This window comes from Podarcis pityusensis (genome assembly GCF_964106645.2).
Source record: "Podarcis pityusensis genome assembly, chromosome: 2".
Lineage (NCBI taxonomy): Eukaryota > Metazoa > Chordata > Lepidosauria > Squamata > Lacertidae > Podarcis > Podarcis pityusensis.
Genome location: NC_138029.1, coordinates 105,996,875 through 106,016,151, shown reverse-complemented (window position 1 = coordinate 106,016,151; position 19,277 = coordinate 105,996,875). Strand labels below are relative to the sequence as shown.

The following is a 19,277-nucleotide window of genomic DNA, read 5'->3' as shown; positions in this document are numbered from 1 at the left end:
TTGAGACAGTGACATAATTTGGTGCTCAGTGCCTTGCTAAATTTGCCTTAGTTACACAGATCTGATATTTTAAAACTATTATGTAAGTAAACAATGTGAAAACATTGGATATTCCTAAAAGTGGGGGCCTTGCCTTGAATTGTAAAGTAGAATCATAGAATCACAGAGTTGGAAGAGACCACAAGGGCCATCGAGTCCAACCCCCTGCCAAGCAGGAAAGTAGTGGTTGTGAATGACTCATATTTTCCAGTAGATCTTTTTTAGGGCAGGTATCTTATCCAAAAGCCTCTTCAGAAATTCTCCTTCTGTGCAGTGACTTGGCATAGGCTCAACTAACATGTTTACCTTCCACTGTTCTTTCCTTGTTATATTTTGAGGAACATGAAGTTCAAACAACTAGTTCTGTCACGTCTCTGTGTTAAAGGTGTTAACAGAAAGCAGCTTAAATACATGTGAAGTAAAATGTTCAAAATGGAATTTGGGGATTTGATATGGGAACTTGTTCCAAGGAGAAAGTGGGAGAAAATAGTGCAATGCTTTTGTGGAATTTTCCATTGGAAACAATCTAGTGTTAAATCTTAGTGACTGCTTCATGAGTGCATGTCTGAAAATACAAAACACAATCTGAGAGTTCAGATAAACTAGCAATCGTAAGAAAAGGAAACTGTCAAAATAACTACCAGGCAAACAGACTCTCATGAGGTGGTAGACTCCTTTCTTGGTGGTTTTTATGCTGAGGTAGGATGGCCATTTGTCACGGATGCTTTAGCTGAGATTCCTGCATTGCAGGCGGTTGGACTCGATAACCTTTGGCTCTTTCCGAACTCTAAAATTCTATGACCAAAGACTATGTATTCTTTATAGTCAATGCAACAGCTATTGTGTGTTCTATGTTTGTATCAGCTTTTTTTTCGTCAGGTGCATGGCTCTGACATATCTAGACGTGCCCAAGATTAAAGATTTGCCTGTAACATGCCACGCAGTACCAAAGGCAAGCATTTTTTAAGGTGAAATGAATGAATGAATGAATGAATGTTTGTGCTTCAGCTGTTCTAATTGATTTGAGGATACTGGTGCTGATAGAACATTCCTGTTAGGAGATTTGTAGCTTGGAACATGGGGACCTTGCAGAGCCAGTATGATTGTATTTTAGAATAAGGGCATTACTCGCTGGTAAAAATAAAACTGCCTTTTATTCTAAAAAAATTATGCTAAACTTTTGTAAGATCTGATACCCTGGCTCCACAAAATAATAGGTTATCTGTCTTGTTGAAATAGGGACAATCAGTAAAGGTAAAGGGACCCCTGACCGTTAGGTCCAGTCATGAACGACTCTGGGGTTGCAGCGCTCATCTCGATTTACTGGCTGAGGGAGCTGGCGTACAGCTTCCGGGTCACGTGGCCAGCATGACTAAGCCGCTTCTGGCGAACCAGAGTAGTGCACGGAAATGCTGTTTACCTTCCCGCCGGAGCGGTACCTGTTTATCTACTTGCACTGCTTGCTTTTGAACTGCTAGGTTGTCAGGAGCAGGGACCAAGCAATGGGAGCTCACCCCGTTGCGGGGATTCAAACCGCCGACCTTCTGATTGGCAAGCCCTAGGCCAGTGGTTTAGACCACAGCGCCACCCAGGGACAATCAGTAGCTGCTTTAAAAGCATAGTGGTGAACCTGTGGTTCTCTAGATACTCTTGGACTACAGTTCTCAACTCTGACCATTGGCCATGCTGCTGGGGCTGCTGAGAATTGTGGTATAGTAACAGGCCACAGGTTCCCCATTCTTGCTTTGTAAAAAATATCTTGTACTTTTTATTTAATTTAGACAAGAGTATACTAATAGTTAAATACAGAGGGGGGGAAAGAGCAGACGTGTTCTCCTATACTGGGGTTAAAAAGGGCAGAGTCTTCAAAACTAAAACACCTCAAGGCTCATGAAATCTCCACAGCAGTAACCTTTTTATGTAAAAGTGCTAGGTAGGTTCTGCTCTGTGAGAATCTTCTTAACCTAAAACTGGAAGACTCAAAAGTGTTGTGGGCATGAGGCATTGCCACAAGTGATGTAACAGAAGTTGTGCAATAAGGTCAATTCCATTTGCATAGATTCTACTTGGAGTTGTATCACACACTAAATCATTGTGTGCATGGAAAAACTTTCATGAACAGAACAGAATTTCCTCCCACTTGTGCACTGCTTGCACCATACCCAAATTTTTGGAGAATTGGAATGCCCAGAGCAGATTTGGGAGGTGTGCAGGGAGAGAAAAGTGTGTGTGTGGGGAGGGGGTAAGTTCTGTAGCGCTTGTGGAAGTCACTCTGTTCACACATGTTTTAGTTGGATAAAACCAAATATTTTCAGTAGCAGTGGGTGCATTAGAGAGAGACACGTGTTTCCCTTTGAAAAAATAAAGCTGAGTGCTGAGGAGAATATGACAGATCTGGAAGAGAAGCATTTCATTGAGGAAAGATGTCCTGATGCTTCATGTTTATTTTATTTAGTAGACAAACTGTTGTCTGGAAAGAGTCTAAAGCTTTAGTATAGATGTAGGGGTTTCATTGCACATTTCCCCCCTTAAAAATAACACTTAAATTCTGCAGTAAAAGTACACCACCTTAATAATGGGTGGTAAGGGGCAGAACCTCAGTTAAGTATTTTTATTGATTTACTTGATTTAGGGGGCCTGGCTCCCCCCACTTGGCTATGCCCATGTATCCAAGCCATATGGGTAGCTGTTAGGGTGCTTTATCTGACTGCAAGTGTGACAGGTTAGTGGGAGGAACAGGACTTGCCTTTTCCAGCTTTCATTCTGTCTAGAAACAATGGTGAGCAATGACTTTGCTTTCAGCCTCAGCTGAATGTGCTGTGCTATACTGAGTCTTTTCTCTCTCTGTGTTCCCATGGAGAGCCAAGCAAGACAGGCAACTTTGTGCTATACTACTATGTCCTTAATGTAGTATTCAACACTCTGCTTTATCTGCAGCAACATACCGTATTTTTCGTTCCATAGGACGCTCCGTCCCATAGGACGCACCTACTTTTTTGGGGGGGAAATAAAAGGAAAAATTTTTTCCCTTTATTTCCCCCCCAAAACCAGGTCGGGGAACAGTGGGATGGCGGCGCTGCGCCTCCCCGTTGTCCCCCGAGCTTGTGGGGCTGGCCGGTGTCTGCCCGGCGTGAGGGGCGCTCTGCTTCAGGGCGCCCCACGCGCCGGGCGGCAGGCTGCAGACACCTGCGCGAAGCACGGGGCGTCCTCCGGAGGGCACCCCATGCTCCGCGCTGCTGGCTGCCGCCCGCAAGCCATGCGCGCTCGGGGGGAGTTCCCCCGGGCGCGCAAGGCTTGCGGACACCTGCGCGAAGCATGGGGTGTCCTCCGGAGGGTGACCCGTGCTCCGCGCTGCAGGCTGCCGCCCGCAAGCCGTGCGCGCCCGGGGGGATCTCCCCCCGGGCGCGCAAGGCTTGGGGACACCTGCGCGAAGCACGGGGCGTCCTCCGGAGGGCGCTCCGCCCTGCAGGCTGCCGCCCGCAAGCCTTGCGCTCCCGGGGGAGATCTCCCCCCGGGCGTGCAAGGCTTGCCGACACCTGCGCGAAGCACGGGGCATCCTCCAGAGGGCGCCCCGTGCTGCAGGCTGCTGCCCGCAAGCCTTGCGTGCCCGGGGGAACTCCCCCCGGGTGCGCAAGGCTTGCAGATAGCTTCCTGGAGCCTGGAGAGCGAGAGGTGTCGGTGCGCACCGACGCCTCTCGCTCTCCAGGCTTCAGCGAAAGCCTGCATTCGCCCCATAGGACGCACACACATTTCCCCTTCATTTTTGGAGGGGAAAAAGTGCGTCCTATAGGGCGAAAAATATGGTATATATTCTTAAAAAATAATAATGAGAGATTCTAAGTGTAGACTCAGAATACTTGGAAACATATTGATGAAATATGCAGTCTGCAACCTGTTTGATCCTGCAGTTTGCAAGGTCACATTAACACCAGCTTTTTATTCCAGTTGTTATCAGCATCTCATGCTCTGTTCTCTGAATCACCAGACTCTGGTGGTGCTTTTTAATTTGGAAGTTTTTGAAATAATTCCCTGGGAGTGGGGGAAGCTGTTGAAAGAAGAACCCAATGAAAATATAATGAAAATTTAAAATATTGACCAGAATGATTTAAAAGCTTCATTTCATTGCTCATAAAATTATATTTATGCTGACTGTAAAGATACTTAGGAGTGTGTTTCCTATTATGGGTAGAAAATAACTATTGTAGAGCTTGGGGAAAAACATTTAGTCTTGGAAGCTACACAAGGGAATTAAAAGATTAAATGCAGTGAAAAGGGTTGGAGTTTGAGGCTGTGAAGCTTTAATCATGCTATTGCTGTAGTATCTTAGTGTCTCATGTCTCACAGACTGGTGACACAATCATGGTCTTCATAAAGAGCACCCCCTCTGTTAATTTCCATTAGTGACTTAACTAGATGATTTTAGACACCAAAGGAATTAAGTTGAGACACCATTTTGGTGGGCAATTCCAGAGGAGGTCTCATTACTCTGTCTGGAGTCTGATTCCCACGGTTGACCAAACAGAAATCCCATATGCTCAATAACATGTAAGTCTAGTTCTGAATCATGCAGCCCACCAGATGCTTGGGCTTCTTTTGACCATGACTTGTCAGCAGTAGGACAAATGGGGAACGAGTGCACTTTTGAGTAGCATACTGCTTGTTGACATTACACCATACTTGGTTTTTAACTGTGGTTTATTGTGATTTGTGAACTTGCCCAGTGTATTCAGCAGGCCAGTGTACAATAACCAATTCCTTACTATTCTGCCGTACTGGTGAGGCAGAATTACAAAAATGTGGCTGTCGAACATGTCACTTTGAATGCATAGCAGGTTGTAGGCATATGTTCTGAAACCCAGATTTCTTCTTGTTTGATCATGTGAACTGACTTCAAACCTTATATCAATGGTTGGTAACAATAATGGTTGGTAACAATAATCATAGCTGTAATATTGATAATGTAATCTTGCATGAGCCACCAATGCAAGTAACAGAGAAGGAATAGGCCTCCAAGCTTTATTTTCATGTAACCAACTAGAGACATGACAAGTAACTTACAGGAACTTGCAACTGAAGCTCAATAACATTAATCTCCATATCAGTAAAGGTAAAGGTACTCCTGACCGTTAGGTCCAGTTGCAGACAACTCTGGGGTTGCAGAGCTCATCTCGCTTTACTGGCCGAGGGAGCCGACGTTTGTCCGCAGACAGCTTCCAGGTCACGTGGCCAGCATGACTAAGCCGCTTCTGGCGAACCACAGCAGCGCACGGAAACGCCGTTTACCTTCCCACTGGAGCGGTACCTATTTATCTGCTTGCACTTTGAGTGCTTTCGAACTGCTAGGTTGTCAGGAGCAGGGACCAAGCAACGGGAGCTCACCCCGTTGCGGGGATTCGAACCGCCGACCTTCTGATTGGCAAGTCCTAGGCTCTGTGGTTTAGACCACAGCGCCACCCGTGTCCCTTCCTCCATATCATTAATTCCCCTCAGTTATTGAACTCATTTACCACAGCTGTCATGTGAGCAATAATGTAAAGTACTGGCAAGGACAGATCAATGTGCGTCAGAATGATGCGTGATTGCGTGCACAGCGCTGAACCTGGAAGTGACATGAAAGCATCATTAAACATGTCACTAAAAGAGTGTAACGGTATGTCATGTGCTCCACCGATGCATGCAGGGGGCTGGGAATAGAAACCCTCCCCCCCACGAAATGGTCATTGTAATTCAGTTCAGACCTTGTATCATCTAGGAAGACTATACAGAAAGCAAAATGCAGTAGTAACTCATTTCTGAGTAGGGGGTACTCTTGTTTCATTTATTGTGTTACCACTGTTAAGGAGATTTTAAACCCTTGCTACACTTTTTAATGAGTTTCTCTCTAGATGAGGATAACGCTTCTTCTGTCTAGCATTCTGTGTCTTTCCTTCACTCAAATGCAAAGTAAAACATGGAATGTATTTCTACAAGAGAAGATGCTGTGACTTTTTGTCTAAGAGCACTTTTATCTCGAATCCTGCCTGACATCATATATAAAACAGCACATTTCCATCTATTTGATTTTTGCTTAATTGTGGGGGGAAATAGAAAAAAAGAAGACATGATATTTGTAGTACTGTTCATCTCAGCTTTATGTTTGCTAATGTTAGAATGCGCTGTGTTAATTCCTGAATGAATGCTTAACTAGAGAGTGACAATGCTTTACTTACACAGTACTTTTTCTCTGTAGGAGAGTACAAATAAGTATCTCAACTAATGCTGCATTTATGCATAACATGGCTAGGAAACTGCATAAACCTTTGATCTCCAGTGACTTGCAGGCTTCTGGGGTTTCTTTCAGATTTTATAAAAGGCTTGCTTTTCTCTCTCTGCTCAGGTTTATTCACTTCAGTAAGCTGGGCAATGTTCCAAGAGTTTTGTACTGTCAGACTAGTGAATAGAGGACAAATGAGCGCCTCTGTAAAATTCTTAATGGTGTAGACTCCAGCAAAACATAAACAGAAGAGGAACAAAGTAAGGTTAAAACAATTCTGACTCCTAATCTTTTGCTGTTAGGCATCTTTACTTTCACTATGTAAGCGGACTCCAAAAAAAGGCAAGAAATTTCTGGTTTGAAAGCAACCATACTTACAAAAGAGAAGAAAAAAAGACCAGAAACATCTTGTCCTTGAAGGATAATTGAGTGTATATTTTGTTGTACTTCTTTTAATTGTATACTGACCTGACTGTTGCTATAGAAAGGTGAGACGGGGACAAATTATAAATAAAGTTGAGGGCACTTTCCAGGTCAGTCCAACAATACCTGCCTTTCTGGATCCAACCAATGAACCATCTAGGCCAGCACTGTCTCTTGGAGTAGCTAGCTGTGTGCTCCTGGGAAACACACAGCATGGTATGGTGATAAGCATCCTGTGCCAATTTGTCTTCAGTAGCTGGTAATTGGAGATATACCGCCTTCAAATATGGAACAGCACCTTTAGCTGTCATGTTTAAATATCTATTCAGACAAATCCACAGAGGACATATCTTTTTAAAAAGCTGTCTAAGCTGTTGATTACGACTGCACCTTTCAGCAGTGCATTCCACATAATGTGTTGAATGAATTGTTTGGGCAAGAACCCTCTCCTGATCAATTTCACTGAATGACTTGAGCATACCATAATATATTTTCTTGAAATAGTATTTGCTGTCAATACTGGTCATAATTTCTTTTTATAAATAATTTATTGTTCTTGCTTAGGGCTGCATGGAGCCTTTCACTGCCTCCAGGACTTTTTTAAATTTTGTGAATGGTTTCAGGATGAGTGGTAGGGTGGGGGAGGGGCAGTCAAATTTCACTCACCGCATATCAGCTCATTCAAAATAACCTTACAACTGGTTCTCGCATAGGAGAATCCCCCACCCTTCAGACCTGTTCTCTTTAGTCTTGCAGTCAAAGCAAAGTAGAAGTTATAGATTCATCTTTTAATGCAGCCTTAATTAAAGTTCATATCTGAACAAGGAACTAATGGGATTGGCTTGGCTCCAAACACATAGATTCCAGCTAGAAAGGAAGAAGTAGCAGGTGAATCTCTTACAGTAAAATGAATTGCAGGATGGCAAGGAAGGGAGGACTCAACACCATTCCAACCTTGCCATGTGACAGGTCACATAGGATCTCAATTCTCTCAGCTGTTTGTAACTGTAAGGTAAGAAAAGATGCATTTCTCATAGTTGTAATTTGAGATTCTACTCCAGTAGTATTTCAGGGTAGGTGTACTTGTTTTTGGTACTGAGAATGCACACGCTGAGAGTTACACCTTGTGACTATTATGCGGTTAATGCTTAGGGAACCAATTTTAGGGACCAAAGAAAAGGTGTGTGACTATTACACAGTGGTGACCATTACACAGTGAAATATGGTATATATCGCTTTTCAGGTGGATCCCACAAACCTGCTTATTTTAGAGTAAGCAAGGAGAGATAAAATTAAATAGAAAAAGACAGCTGTTTTGTTTGAAGCTGTAACAGCTTCTTCCAATCTGTGCAAACATTCCTGATTCCTAGGTGAAATGACCCCCCCCCTGTGGTTTTGGGGGGCTCACAGCGGGAGTAGAGTGGGGGGGGAAAGCCCTGTTGCGCGAGCGGAAGTTCTTTCACAGGTCTTCTACAGACAGGGCTGGTTGGGTGCATTGAGCACAAAGTCAGGTTCATTAAGTTGACTATATTCTGAGTAGGACTGGCATTGGATGAAACCCTAGGTGGCATTTAATGCTAGTCCTACTCAGAGTAGACCCATTGAAGTTAATGCTGGCATCCGTCTGTTTCGTGAAACAATGGAAGAGTGCGCCTAAGGGGGTAAAGTCAAACCGTTGGAGAGTTACAACACTTAGCTTTGTTTGTAGAGAATGGTATGGGATTTAATGGACTACAGCCCAATGTTTGCAGACAGCCACACCAATTTTTAAAATGCTAAACTCTCAAATTTATATTCAGAATAGTTGGGAACAACATTTAATTGCTCTGAATACAAATTTGAGTTGCTTTTCTGTTTCAGTATAATGGTATAGTAGAATAAAATGACCCTTCAAAATTGAAAATGACTGTTCTAAGTCTTTGGAAGGCTTTAGGGCAGTGGTGTCCAAACTTTTTTCAAAGATTTGATGAAGTGAAGGGCCGTGGGGGCCGACCAAAGTTGTTTACTTTTTTTTAGGATTGAAGTTGTTGAGCTTCTTTTAGGGTTGAAGTTGTTGAGTTCTTTTAGGATTTTAGCCCAGGAAATAAACTGCCACAGCGGCCGGATTAAGCCATTAGGTCCCCGAAACGGACTTTGGACATGCCTGCTTTAGGGGATGTGTGTTCAGAGTTCCCTAGGGGCTTTATGCTGCACCAGAAAATGAGGTATCATTGACTTAATGTATCCTGTTCAAGTAATCTTTCTGTATATGACTCAACTTCAGTTATAAAATTTATTTGCTTCTTTTAATACAGATTGGGTTGATAAAATCTCCCATGCTTCAGTTTAAATATTTAGTTTCACAGTATACGGAACCCTTATTCTTTCTGGATAGCAAATACAGATCCACAATATCATTTTGTTAGTATTGGTGGTTATATTGATGCAGAGTTTACCCATCCATGTTCAGTGAGAATGAATTTTTCTCTCTCTCTCGTAAAGCAGGATTTTTGTATCCAGTGTAATCTCTAGTTCTTTTCCGCTTTAAGCAGGTCTAGTTAAGCCCCCCAGGCAATCCTGCTAACCAGAGATTTAATCATGATACGTAGCTCTAAGCCCAATTGTCAAATGGGGACAGTATAGGACAGTGCAAGTGTAACCCTGAGCAATAGTATCTGCTTCCACCCAAAGGAATGTTGTGATCTCTTCATCCACAGACATATATATGTCCCATTTTCCATACAGCCTCTGCTTCCTGTGCTCCTTTCCTATTCTCCAAACAGCACCAGGAGTCTGGACCCTTTCCCTTTATTTTTTTGGATTTTAACTATTGTCCCATTCAGTTCCACAACATTTTAAATCTCTTCATAGATCTCCAGCATCTATATCACTTAATGAAACAATTCTATATAGACCAAATCCCAATTTTCTGTAATTGCAGTAATCTGTGTTCGCACACTTGCTGTGTTTGTAACTTCTGGCTGTGTAGGTCCTATGGGACTTAAGTAGCATAAAGCTTGTGAATAGTTAAAGCGTTGGGGGGGGGGATTCTTTAGATGCAGCCATATTTATGCAATACAGCAGATGCTTAAAAAGAGTTTAATGCAAAAATGGGAGGCATTTATTGTATATGTACAAAAATATTGTAAACAAGTAGAAAAATTGGCAGGGTTTGACCCAAACACTTGCAAGTAGTTAAAATAAGATAAAATTTATGGAAGGAAATTTGAACTGAAACAATAAAAACTGATGGTATGTAATTAGAATAAAATAATATGGATATGAAAAAAGAGGTTTAAGTATAATTATGCAGAAAATATATGTATTCAATGAACCAGTAAAGGAAATGGAGGGAAGTCAGGACGTTAAAGAGAACCCCCCAAAAGATGTTATTAATTTTTTTATTTTAGTTCTTTGTGTTGGATATTTTGTATTTCTCATTCTTTTTTCCCCTTTTTGGGGGGGGGGGTCAAAAACAATTTTTGAAGTTGAAATTGTAAAATCAGTTCAGTAAAAATTTATTTACAAAAAGTTTAATGCATAAGTAATTTGTTTTTAACACATGAACAACACAATAGTCTAAGAGAATATTAGACATTTCTGGTTTGCAAACTGTAGCGTCAGCCAGTCCAAATTTTCCTCTAATGTGCCAAGGAGCTGGATATTGCAAAGTTGCTTCTTTGCAAACAGCTTTAGTCCCAAAGCAACAAGACAACTACAGTAAATGACACTTTTATAATTTATAGCTTGAAGGGCATAGCCCTGCAGTCACCATACAAATATAACAGTGACAGATATACAAGAACTAATTCCTCATCATCCTATTAATTCCCATGCATATATATAATTTGAATTTACCCTATGGAAGGTGATAAGGTCACAGAAATATTATTCAGCTCCTCAACAGAAAAAGCTTTCAGTTCCCCCCTCCTAGCTTTCTGCTGAGTGACTTTGACTTAATGGGCTAAACCAAGCCAGCCATTGGGGGTTATGCAATTGAGGAAGAAGCCTTTGCTTTACTTAGACCAGGGGTGTCCAAACTTTTTTCAAAGAGGGCCTGATTTTATGAAGTGAACTGATCAAGGATTGAAGTTGCTGAGCTTTTTTTTAGGATTTTACCCCAGGACATATACTGCCACGGGGTCCGGATTAAATTGACTGGCAAGCCGGATTAGGGCCCTGAAATGGACTTTGAACATGCCTGACTTAGACAATGGCAATAGTGTGTTTTCTACTGAACAGTCAGCCAGAACTGGGAGCAATAACATAATTGAAGATACCAGTACATCTTCCTCATACACAATAAATAGGTTGCAATGCAGCTTGGCAAGCTTACATGCACGCACGCACGCAAGCAAGCACGCACGCGCACGCACGCACACACACACACACACACACACACAGAGTTCATTGTTCTCTGCATGTTTATAATTTTTAAAATATATTTTCTTCTCTTTCAAGTCTGTGCAGAAGCATTCAACCCAGATGAAGAAGAGGAAGACACAGAACCGAGGGTAAGGGAGAATGAACAAATCGTATCTGATTTTTGCACAGTTTAATGGGACAGATACTGTTGGTTCTGCAATAAGCAGTTCTGTGTGTGCTACCTGCCTTCCTTATAACATGGATCTGTGTGTTTACAAAGTGAAGTCATAAGTGATGCAGCGACACTTTGTTCTGTAGGGCATTGCAGCTGTGTTACAGATTGAACAGCAAAGGGTTTTCACAATTATACTTGAAGGCCTTTTATCTGTGAGACTTTGATCATACTACTTGTGGTGGCATGTAAAAATTAGTAAAATTGATACCCAGATTTCCTCACGTCTCTTAATGCCTCTTTGTAGAAGTGGAATGCATTACTTTTTCAAGAATTTGACTAATAGTAGGAGATACCTATCATCCCCCCTAAAAACTCCCAGCATTATTCCACATGCTGTAAAAAGCAGAAACATTTGTTTTATACAATTTTTAAAAGTATGGATAGGCTTGTTTGGGATTTCAGATGCAGTTGTTTTTAGAGAATGCTCAATATTACTTAACAAACTGTTCATATCTAACATGTTCATATCTTTCATGGGATAAGTCCATACTTTCAAATAGGGAAAACATCTCTAGAGCAAATATAGTTACACTTGTAAACAAGCATGCTCTTTCATTCATTTTCTCAAGTTATTTAAAGTTTTTAAAAATGAATAACAAACTAGATAGCAATGGGAAAACTTGCTCCTTAGCACAGGTATTTTCAGAGTACTCTCCAACAAACAAAGAGCACAAAATTTACTGAGGTGCACTTAATGGTATCCATTTAATCATTGGATACCAAACAGAGATGTTTTGTGTGAACAGAAATACAGTTCCACTTGTGCAAGGGAACCCTGCCAAATTCTCCCATTTTACTCATTCCAGAAGGTCCTTTGACACTTGGATGAGTTTGGGGTTTTTTGGCGGGGGTGGTGGTCCACATGTTTGTTTTGGGAAGCCCTGTTCCACAAGTGGAATTTCCACACACCCATCTATCGATCAAATTTGGTACCTATTTCTGTACACATGTTTGAATTTTCACTGTTCAGATTTAAAGTAAGATGGTATATTCTAAGTTTAAGCTGGGTTACTCCCCTATAATTCTTTCCCTTTGTTATGTTTTGCAGGTAGTAAATCCCAAAACAGATGAGCAGAGATGCAGATTGCAAGAAGCATGCAAAGATATCCTCCTCTTCAAAAATCTAGATCAGGTAGCATTGCTTTTGTTGTGTTTACTACTTTTATCTGATGTCTTAGCTTGTTAGTTCTTTGCAACATAATCATTGTTGACTCAGAGGTTCACCTTGTTCTTCCTCCACAAGAGCAGCATATTCACAAGAATTCTTGCGCCTTTGTCGTTAGGTGAATGACCTTGGCAATAGCGATAGCCTAGTGCTTCACGTTGGTACCACTTGGGGAAGTACCTGCCTCAGCCACCTCAGTGCCTTCTTTCCGCTTGCTGTATTAAGGCCTTGTGCATTCTGTTGCCTTGTCTATTGTCAGTATTTGAAAGGAGTGTGTAGCTGGTGTTCTGGAAAGCTGGACCTTTCCACAGTAACTCTAAATGCCTCTGCTCACTTACTTTGGTATGAGTTGCTACCCCTGGGCCCAGCTTGAACTCTCACTGAAGGTCAGTATCAGCCCTTCCTTGGCAAGTGAAATTGGGAAGAGGAAAAATCACTTTTCAGGCATTGTTCATTCTACTGTTGCTGCTAGAAACTTGTACTTTCATCTGGTATAAGTAGGTATACTATAAAATTGGTTTATTACTTATTCCACAAAACGTGGCACAGTGGAGCCATTTCAGCACATCTATCAGCAGCATTGCCAATGGTCTTTTTTGCTGTAATTTCAAGCTACAGTGGTACCTCTGGTTACGAGCTTAATATGTTCCGGAGGTCCGTTCTTAACCTGAAACCATTCTTAAACTGAGGTACCACATTTGTCTAATGGGGCCCTGCTCCGCCGCCACATGATTTCTGTTCTCATCCTGGGGCAAGGTTCTTAACCTGAGGTACTACTTCCGGGTTAGCGGAGTCTGTAACCCAAAGTGTTTGTAACCCGAGGTACCACTGTACTGCCAGCTGCCCTAAAAATTCAACTCTAAGGTTTAGCAAACTGCTTAAAAGCTGTTAAAGACCAAAACTCTGTTATTCTTTTTGACATTTTTAAATACCGTATTTTTTGCTCTATAAGACTCACTTTTTCCCTCCTAAAAAGTAAGGGGAAATGTGTGGGCATCTTATGGAGCGAATGCAGGCTGCACAGCTTCTCCCAGAAGCCAGAACAGCAAGAGGGATTGCTGCTTTCACTGCGCAGCGATCCCTCTTGTTGTTCTGGCTTCTGAGATTCAGAATATTTTTTTTCTTGTTTTCCTCCTCCAAAAACTAGGTGCGTCTTATAGAGCGAAAAATACGGTAGTTGGTCTGCTAGCAGGAAGTAACCACTCTGGTGCTGCAGTCTTAAGAGGTATTCTCCACGAATCTGTAAGAAAACTTTTGAAAACGATTCTCTGGCTTTAACCTCACAATGCAGAGAATCAGCCTGAAATCAGCTAATGTTAACTGCTCTTCTCTTACCCATCAAATGCAGTATTTTTTTTAAGTAATCAGTTAGCATATCCGTGCTTTTCCACATAGAGCAGAAGTGGGAAACTTTGGCCCTCTAGATATTTGCTGAACTACAACTCCCATCAGTCCTTGCAGGCATGGTCAATGGTCAGGGATAATGGGCATTACAGTTCAGCAACATCTGGAGAATGAAAGATCCCCCACACCTGCTATAGATTAGTTAGAAAGAAAGAAAAATAGAATGCCACAGCCCAGTTCCTGTGCCTGTTTACTCAGAAGTAAGCCCCTTGAGTCCAGTAGACTTAATCACTAGTAAATTCTACATAGAACTTCAGCCTTAGACCAAGTATATGAGAACATGACCCTTGTGGTCCCTTCCAACTCTACAACTCTGTAATTTTATGCCAGATCAGACCAAAGGTTTATTTATTTTATTTTTATTTTTTTTAAATGATATTTATTAAAGTTTCAAAAGAAAAAGATCACATTAATAAGAAATTTGACAATAAAAAAGAAAAATACAAAATACAAAGTACAAAAAAGAAAAAAACAGTTAAAAACAATTCCATCTTTTCATCACTTCTTTTACATTTACTTGTTTCCCGGACCTCCTCATACCTCCCTCTTTTGTATTCTAATTCAATTTGTTAGTCCAGCGATTCCTTTCACTCCTTTTTAATTCTGATCTTTAATCTTGATATATTATAACATTAAATTTTTAGATATTAAAAACCAATTTTTCCATATTCTTTTATACCATTACCGCTAGAAACCGCTTAACTTCAATCCGTCATCATTCTAACATTCATTAATTTTGCAATATTTCTGTAAGTAGTCTTTAAATTTCTTCCAATCTTCTTCCACCAACTCTTCTCCCTGGTCTCGGATTCTGCCAGTCATTTCCGCCAATTCCATATAGTCCATCATTTTCATCTGCCATTCCTCCAGTGTGGGTAGATCTTGTGTCTTCCAGTGCTTTGCAATGAGTATTCTTGCTGCTGTCGTAGCATACATAAAGAAAGTTCTGTCCTTCTTTAACACCGATTGGTCGACTATGCCCAGGAGGAAGGCCTCTGGTTTCTTCAAGAAGGTATATTTAAATACCTTTTTTAATTCATTATAAATCATCTCCCAGAAAACCTTAATCCTTGGGCACGTCCACCAAAGGTGAAAGAATGTACCTTCAGTTTCTTTACATTTCCAACATTTATTATCGGGCAAATGGTAGATTTTTGCAAGCTAGACTGGGGTTATGTACCACCTGTATATCATTTTCATAATATTCTCTCTTAGGGCATTACATGCCGTAAACTTCATACCTGTGGTCCATAACTGTTCCCAGTCAGCAAACATAATATTATGTCCAACATCCTGTGCCCATTTAATCATAGCAGATTTCACCGTTTCATCCTGAGTATTCCATTTCAGCAGCAAGTTATACATTCTTGACAAATTCTTAGTTTTGGGTTCTAACAGTTCTGTTTCTAATTTTGATTTTTCCTCCTGGAAGCCAATCTTCTTGTCCAAATTGTATGCCTCCATTATCTGATAATAATGAAGCCAGTCTTGCACTTTATTTTTTAGTTTTTCAAAACTCTGCAGTTTCAATCTATCTCTATCTTGTTCTAAAATTTCCCAATATTTCGTCCATTTGACCTCCATATTGAGCTTTTTCAGGGCTTTCGCTTCCATCAGTGACAGCCACCTTGGGGTTTTATTTTCCAATAAGTCCTTATATCTTATCCAAACACTAAACACAGACCAAAGGTTTATTTAGTCCATCTTACTCTTGCCCACTGTGGGCTTGTAGGTGCCATGGTGCCTCACAGCATAGTGGTTCCATGGCTAATAGCAGTTGGTTCAGTCTTTGGGGACATTTTGTGAAAGTGAATTTCTTAAATTATGCACTGTCTTACGAAGACCTTTGTTTTATGTCTTGAGCCTACTGCTAATTGATTCCACTGGAAGTTCTAGTTTATGGCAGAGAGAGAAATATTATATCGTTCTACTTTCTGAACACTGTCATCTAAGGGAATTTACAAATATTGAATATAAATTAACTAAGGAACTCCCAGAGTTTTTAATGGATAGGATAATGGGACACTAATTGAAAAGAATAAAAAAGCAAATCAATCCTTAGGTTAAAGCACTCCAGTCAAATGACCAAATTACTATCCAAACCAGCTAATTTTTGCTAGTCAATTACTGATGCATTATTCTGTCACAAAACATTTTTTCAGTTGGCTTTTTGGGGAAAATATTTGCTACTCTGCACACACCAGGCAACCAAAGAAGGATATTTATGCCTAGGATAAACAGTGAACAAAGCTGAAGCTCTTGCAAAAGCGTTGATGCTCATCCAGTGCATCTACTAACAAATAACCTTATAAGGCATCAGGAAAGTGATATTTATGGTAGTATTTAAGTTGTCATTTGTACTGGTGTCTTAAGTGACATAAATAAGAAAAGGAAAGAGCTGTTTTAAAAGTTTTTTAAAAATTTATGATCTGTTCTTCCCTAGTATTCTCTTCCTGTTTTCTCTGCCTGGGAGAGGCATTTTGACATATCCCTTTCTTCAGCCTGCGAATGATAGAGAGATGAAGAGATTCTCCCCCTGTGCTCTCAGTGATGCACCACAGGCTACAAAAAAAAGGCTGTTCTATAACACCAGTGATTTTCCATCAGTGCCATAACACTCAGATATATATAAAACCCAATGTCTGCTTTGCTCTGTTACATGGGGACCCACTTTGGGCACTTCAGATTTTCCGCAACATCCTGACAGTCCTTGAAGAGAGTGCAAGGAAGCTATGAGTGCAGTCAGTATAAAACCTGATACTTGGGCAGGTTATGAAAGGTTGGCCTGTGCTACTTATAGAGGCAGTCCAGGATCAGCAAGTGTCAGTGAGCAGTGAAAGGTTAGAATTCAATAAGGTAGCAAACCCTTCTGTAGGTATTCTTTGGAATGGTGCAGTGATAAAAGGTGAAAACATAGTTTCCTGTTGCAAGGTTAGCATGCCATGACAGCTTTTTTTGTGTTTCACCATTCTAAAATGAAGAATCCAGGCGGCATCTGTTTATCTCTCCGTCATTTTGTGCAAACACAGAGTTCAATCTGCTCTTAATTGCCATTTATGTTTGGATAATATAGTGCCCTGGCATTACTGTTCATACAGCAATTCAGTCTTGGTCTATAATGTTCTTCACCATTTCTTGCCACTCTGTTCTGTGATGCACCCAAGAAGAATGATTGTCATTCTAGCTTCAACTTTGTGAAACAGCTTTTTAACCTAACTGGAACAAGCTGTCTTTTAATTCAGTAGCCTTAATTGTGCTGAACTTCTTATAAGCATAGCCATAATTTCAAGGTTATTCATAAATTACATGTGACTGCTCTTTATTCATTAAATTCTAACAAGGGGAATTCATAGTCAGGTGTTTGCAGAAGTGAGGCTGAGCGAAGGGAGACAAGTTAGCTCTCACCAGAGGCTGTATTTATGGTGCTGTCAGATTTCTTCTCCCTTCCTGAGCAGCAGAATGCCTGAGTGGTAGTTTTGCTGGGAGAAGCAACAAGAAATAGTACTGCCTGGGGCACACTCCTTCACCTGTTGAAAATGTTCGGGCTGATGTGTCTTTGCAAGTCTTAATCATGGAAGTCAGAAACCAAACCAAGTGTACTGGTGGTTGGAACAAACCTGGTAGCACCTACCCAAGCTGGTCCATAATTTAGGAGTGCCGTATTACTGAGCTTTTTTTGCAAAACCGCTAAGAAATTGAATGTTTTAGAGCTATTTTTGAGGAATATTGGAAAAAACGACACTGCTGACAGCCGATTTCCTCCCAGACACTGCTTTTGACTGCAGTATTCCGGGTATGTCCAGGAAATTCCAGACGTATGTCAACCCTACATAATTGAGCAGTTCCACTAGTTAGCTGAGAGTATGGATGTGTATTGTGGAGAATCCCACAAAAGCTGCGGCTAGATTGAGATTTGGTCAATAGGTAACATTGCAAGCTTATAAAAATAAAGAGTTCAAACAGGAAGTTGCTGTCTTAGCTCCTCCCCGCAACTTCCTCCTTTGGTTTTTTACTTTGAGTCGCAGAAAGCAGTTGTTTCTTCCTGAAACGTCTTTCATGCTGGCTCTTTCCTTGTTTCTTCTACCTCTTGTTGAATTTCTTTGTTTAGCCTCATTGTTGGTTCTTCTCAGCGCTCCATCCAGCGCTCTGGTGTTTTCCCACTCATTTTTTAAGGCCAATTCAGTTGTTGGTTTCCTTATCTACAATCTCTTCAGACTCTCTATTGCATTTTTGCTGCTTTTAGTTAGCCTCCTTCCTTCTTCCAGCCCTTTGCTCAGTACAGCTAAGGCTTTTCAAACCACTAGACCTTAGCTCAGTGGGGGGCTAGCCAGTTTCTTTGCATTTTTTGCTAACTTCCTGCGAGGAACAAGTTGCAGCAGCAAAATTACAGCCCGTAAAGGAACTAGACATGATTACAGCTAGCTCTGCTTCTACTCAAGTTTTAGCTCTAGCTGCCACCCAGTAGCAGTATTTACCACTTTCAGCTCAGTTACGGTAGATCTTCCTGGTTTACCAGCCTCTCCTTCTCCTTCTTGGGGGGGGGGGGAGATCAGGTCCTTCTGCAGTTATTAGGGGGATGACTGTACCTCTGCTTTGGTTTAGGAGCACTCACAAGGCAAAGAGAGGAGGGCAACACAATCTATTCCTGGTGAAGGAGAGCATGCAGTTCACAAGTTCGATCACTTAACAGGGAAGCTCTTCCTCAGCTGAACTTAGAGGAATTTCCTCATTCCCTGGAAACCTCTCTGAGTCAAGGTGTTCATGCAGTTTGGCCTAACATGAATCAAATGTTTCAGCATCATTACATAACAATCAAGCAGCAGTCTCTGCTTCAGAATACAGCATTATTAAATCCTGAATTTCATCCAGATCTACTACACCACCTTAAGGAGGCTCTACTAGTAGATCTAGCTACAGAAGTAGTTTTGCCCTCAATGCCCTCTCAGTCTCCAAATCTTCTTCATCAACAATCTTTATCTGCTGCCCCTGCTCATCCCTCCAGCTCCAACAGGCAGCCTAGAGCAGGGGTCAGCGACCTTTTTCAGCAATGGGCCAGTCCACTGTCCCTCAGACCAAGTGGTGGGCCAGACTATATTTTTTTTTTGGGGGGGGGGGAATGAATGAATTCCTATGCCCCACAAATAACCCAGAGATGCATTTTAAATAAAAGCATACATTCTACTCATGTAAAAACACGTGGATTCCCAGACCGTCCGCAGGCCGGATTGAGAAGGCGATTGGGCCGCATCTGGCCCCCGGGCCTTAGGTTGCCTACCCCTGGCCTAAAGCGTGACCTTCACACAGGGCTCCTCACTCCCAACCCAGGGTTTCTGCTGCCCCTGCACTTCAGGATAGGGGAACACAGTGCCTACCCAGACACTTTGCTTCCCCTGAAGACCTTGACTCTGATCATC

The 19,277-nt window shown here is 41.5% G+C and overlaps 1 protein-coding gene across 1 annotated transcript in view; it reads left to right on the top strand.

The window, feature by feature from the left end:
- The window catches only part of PRKAR2A (protein kinase cAMP-dependent type II regulatory subunit alpha), an 86,355-nt gene that overhangs the window by 44,479 nt on the left and 22,599 nt on the right, over positions 1-19,277 (top strand). The window contains exons 3-4 of the mRNA XM_080995838.1: positions 11,156-11,208; positions 12,343-12,426. Of these exons, the coding sequence (XP_080851964.1) occupies positions 11,156-11,208; positions 12,343-12,426 (137 nt within the window). The remainder of the gene's footprint in view (positions 1-11,155; positions 11,209-12,342; positions 12,427-19,277) is intronic.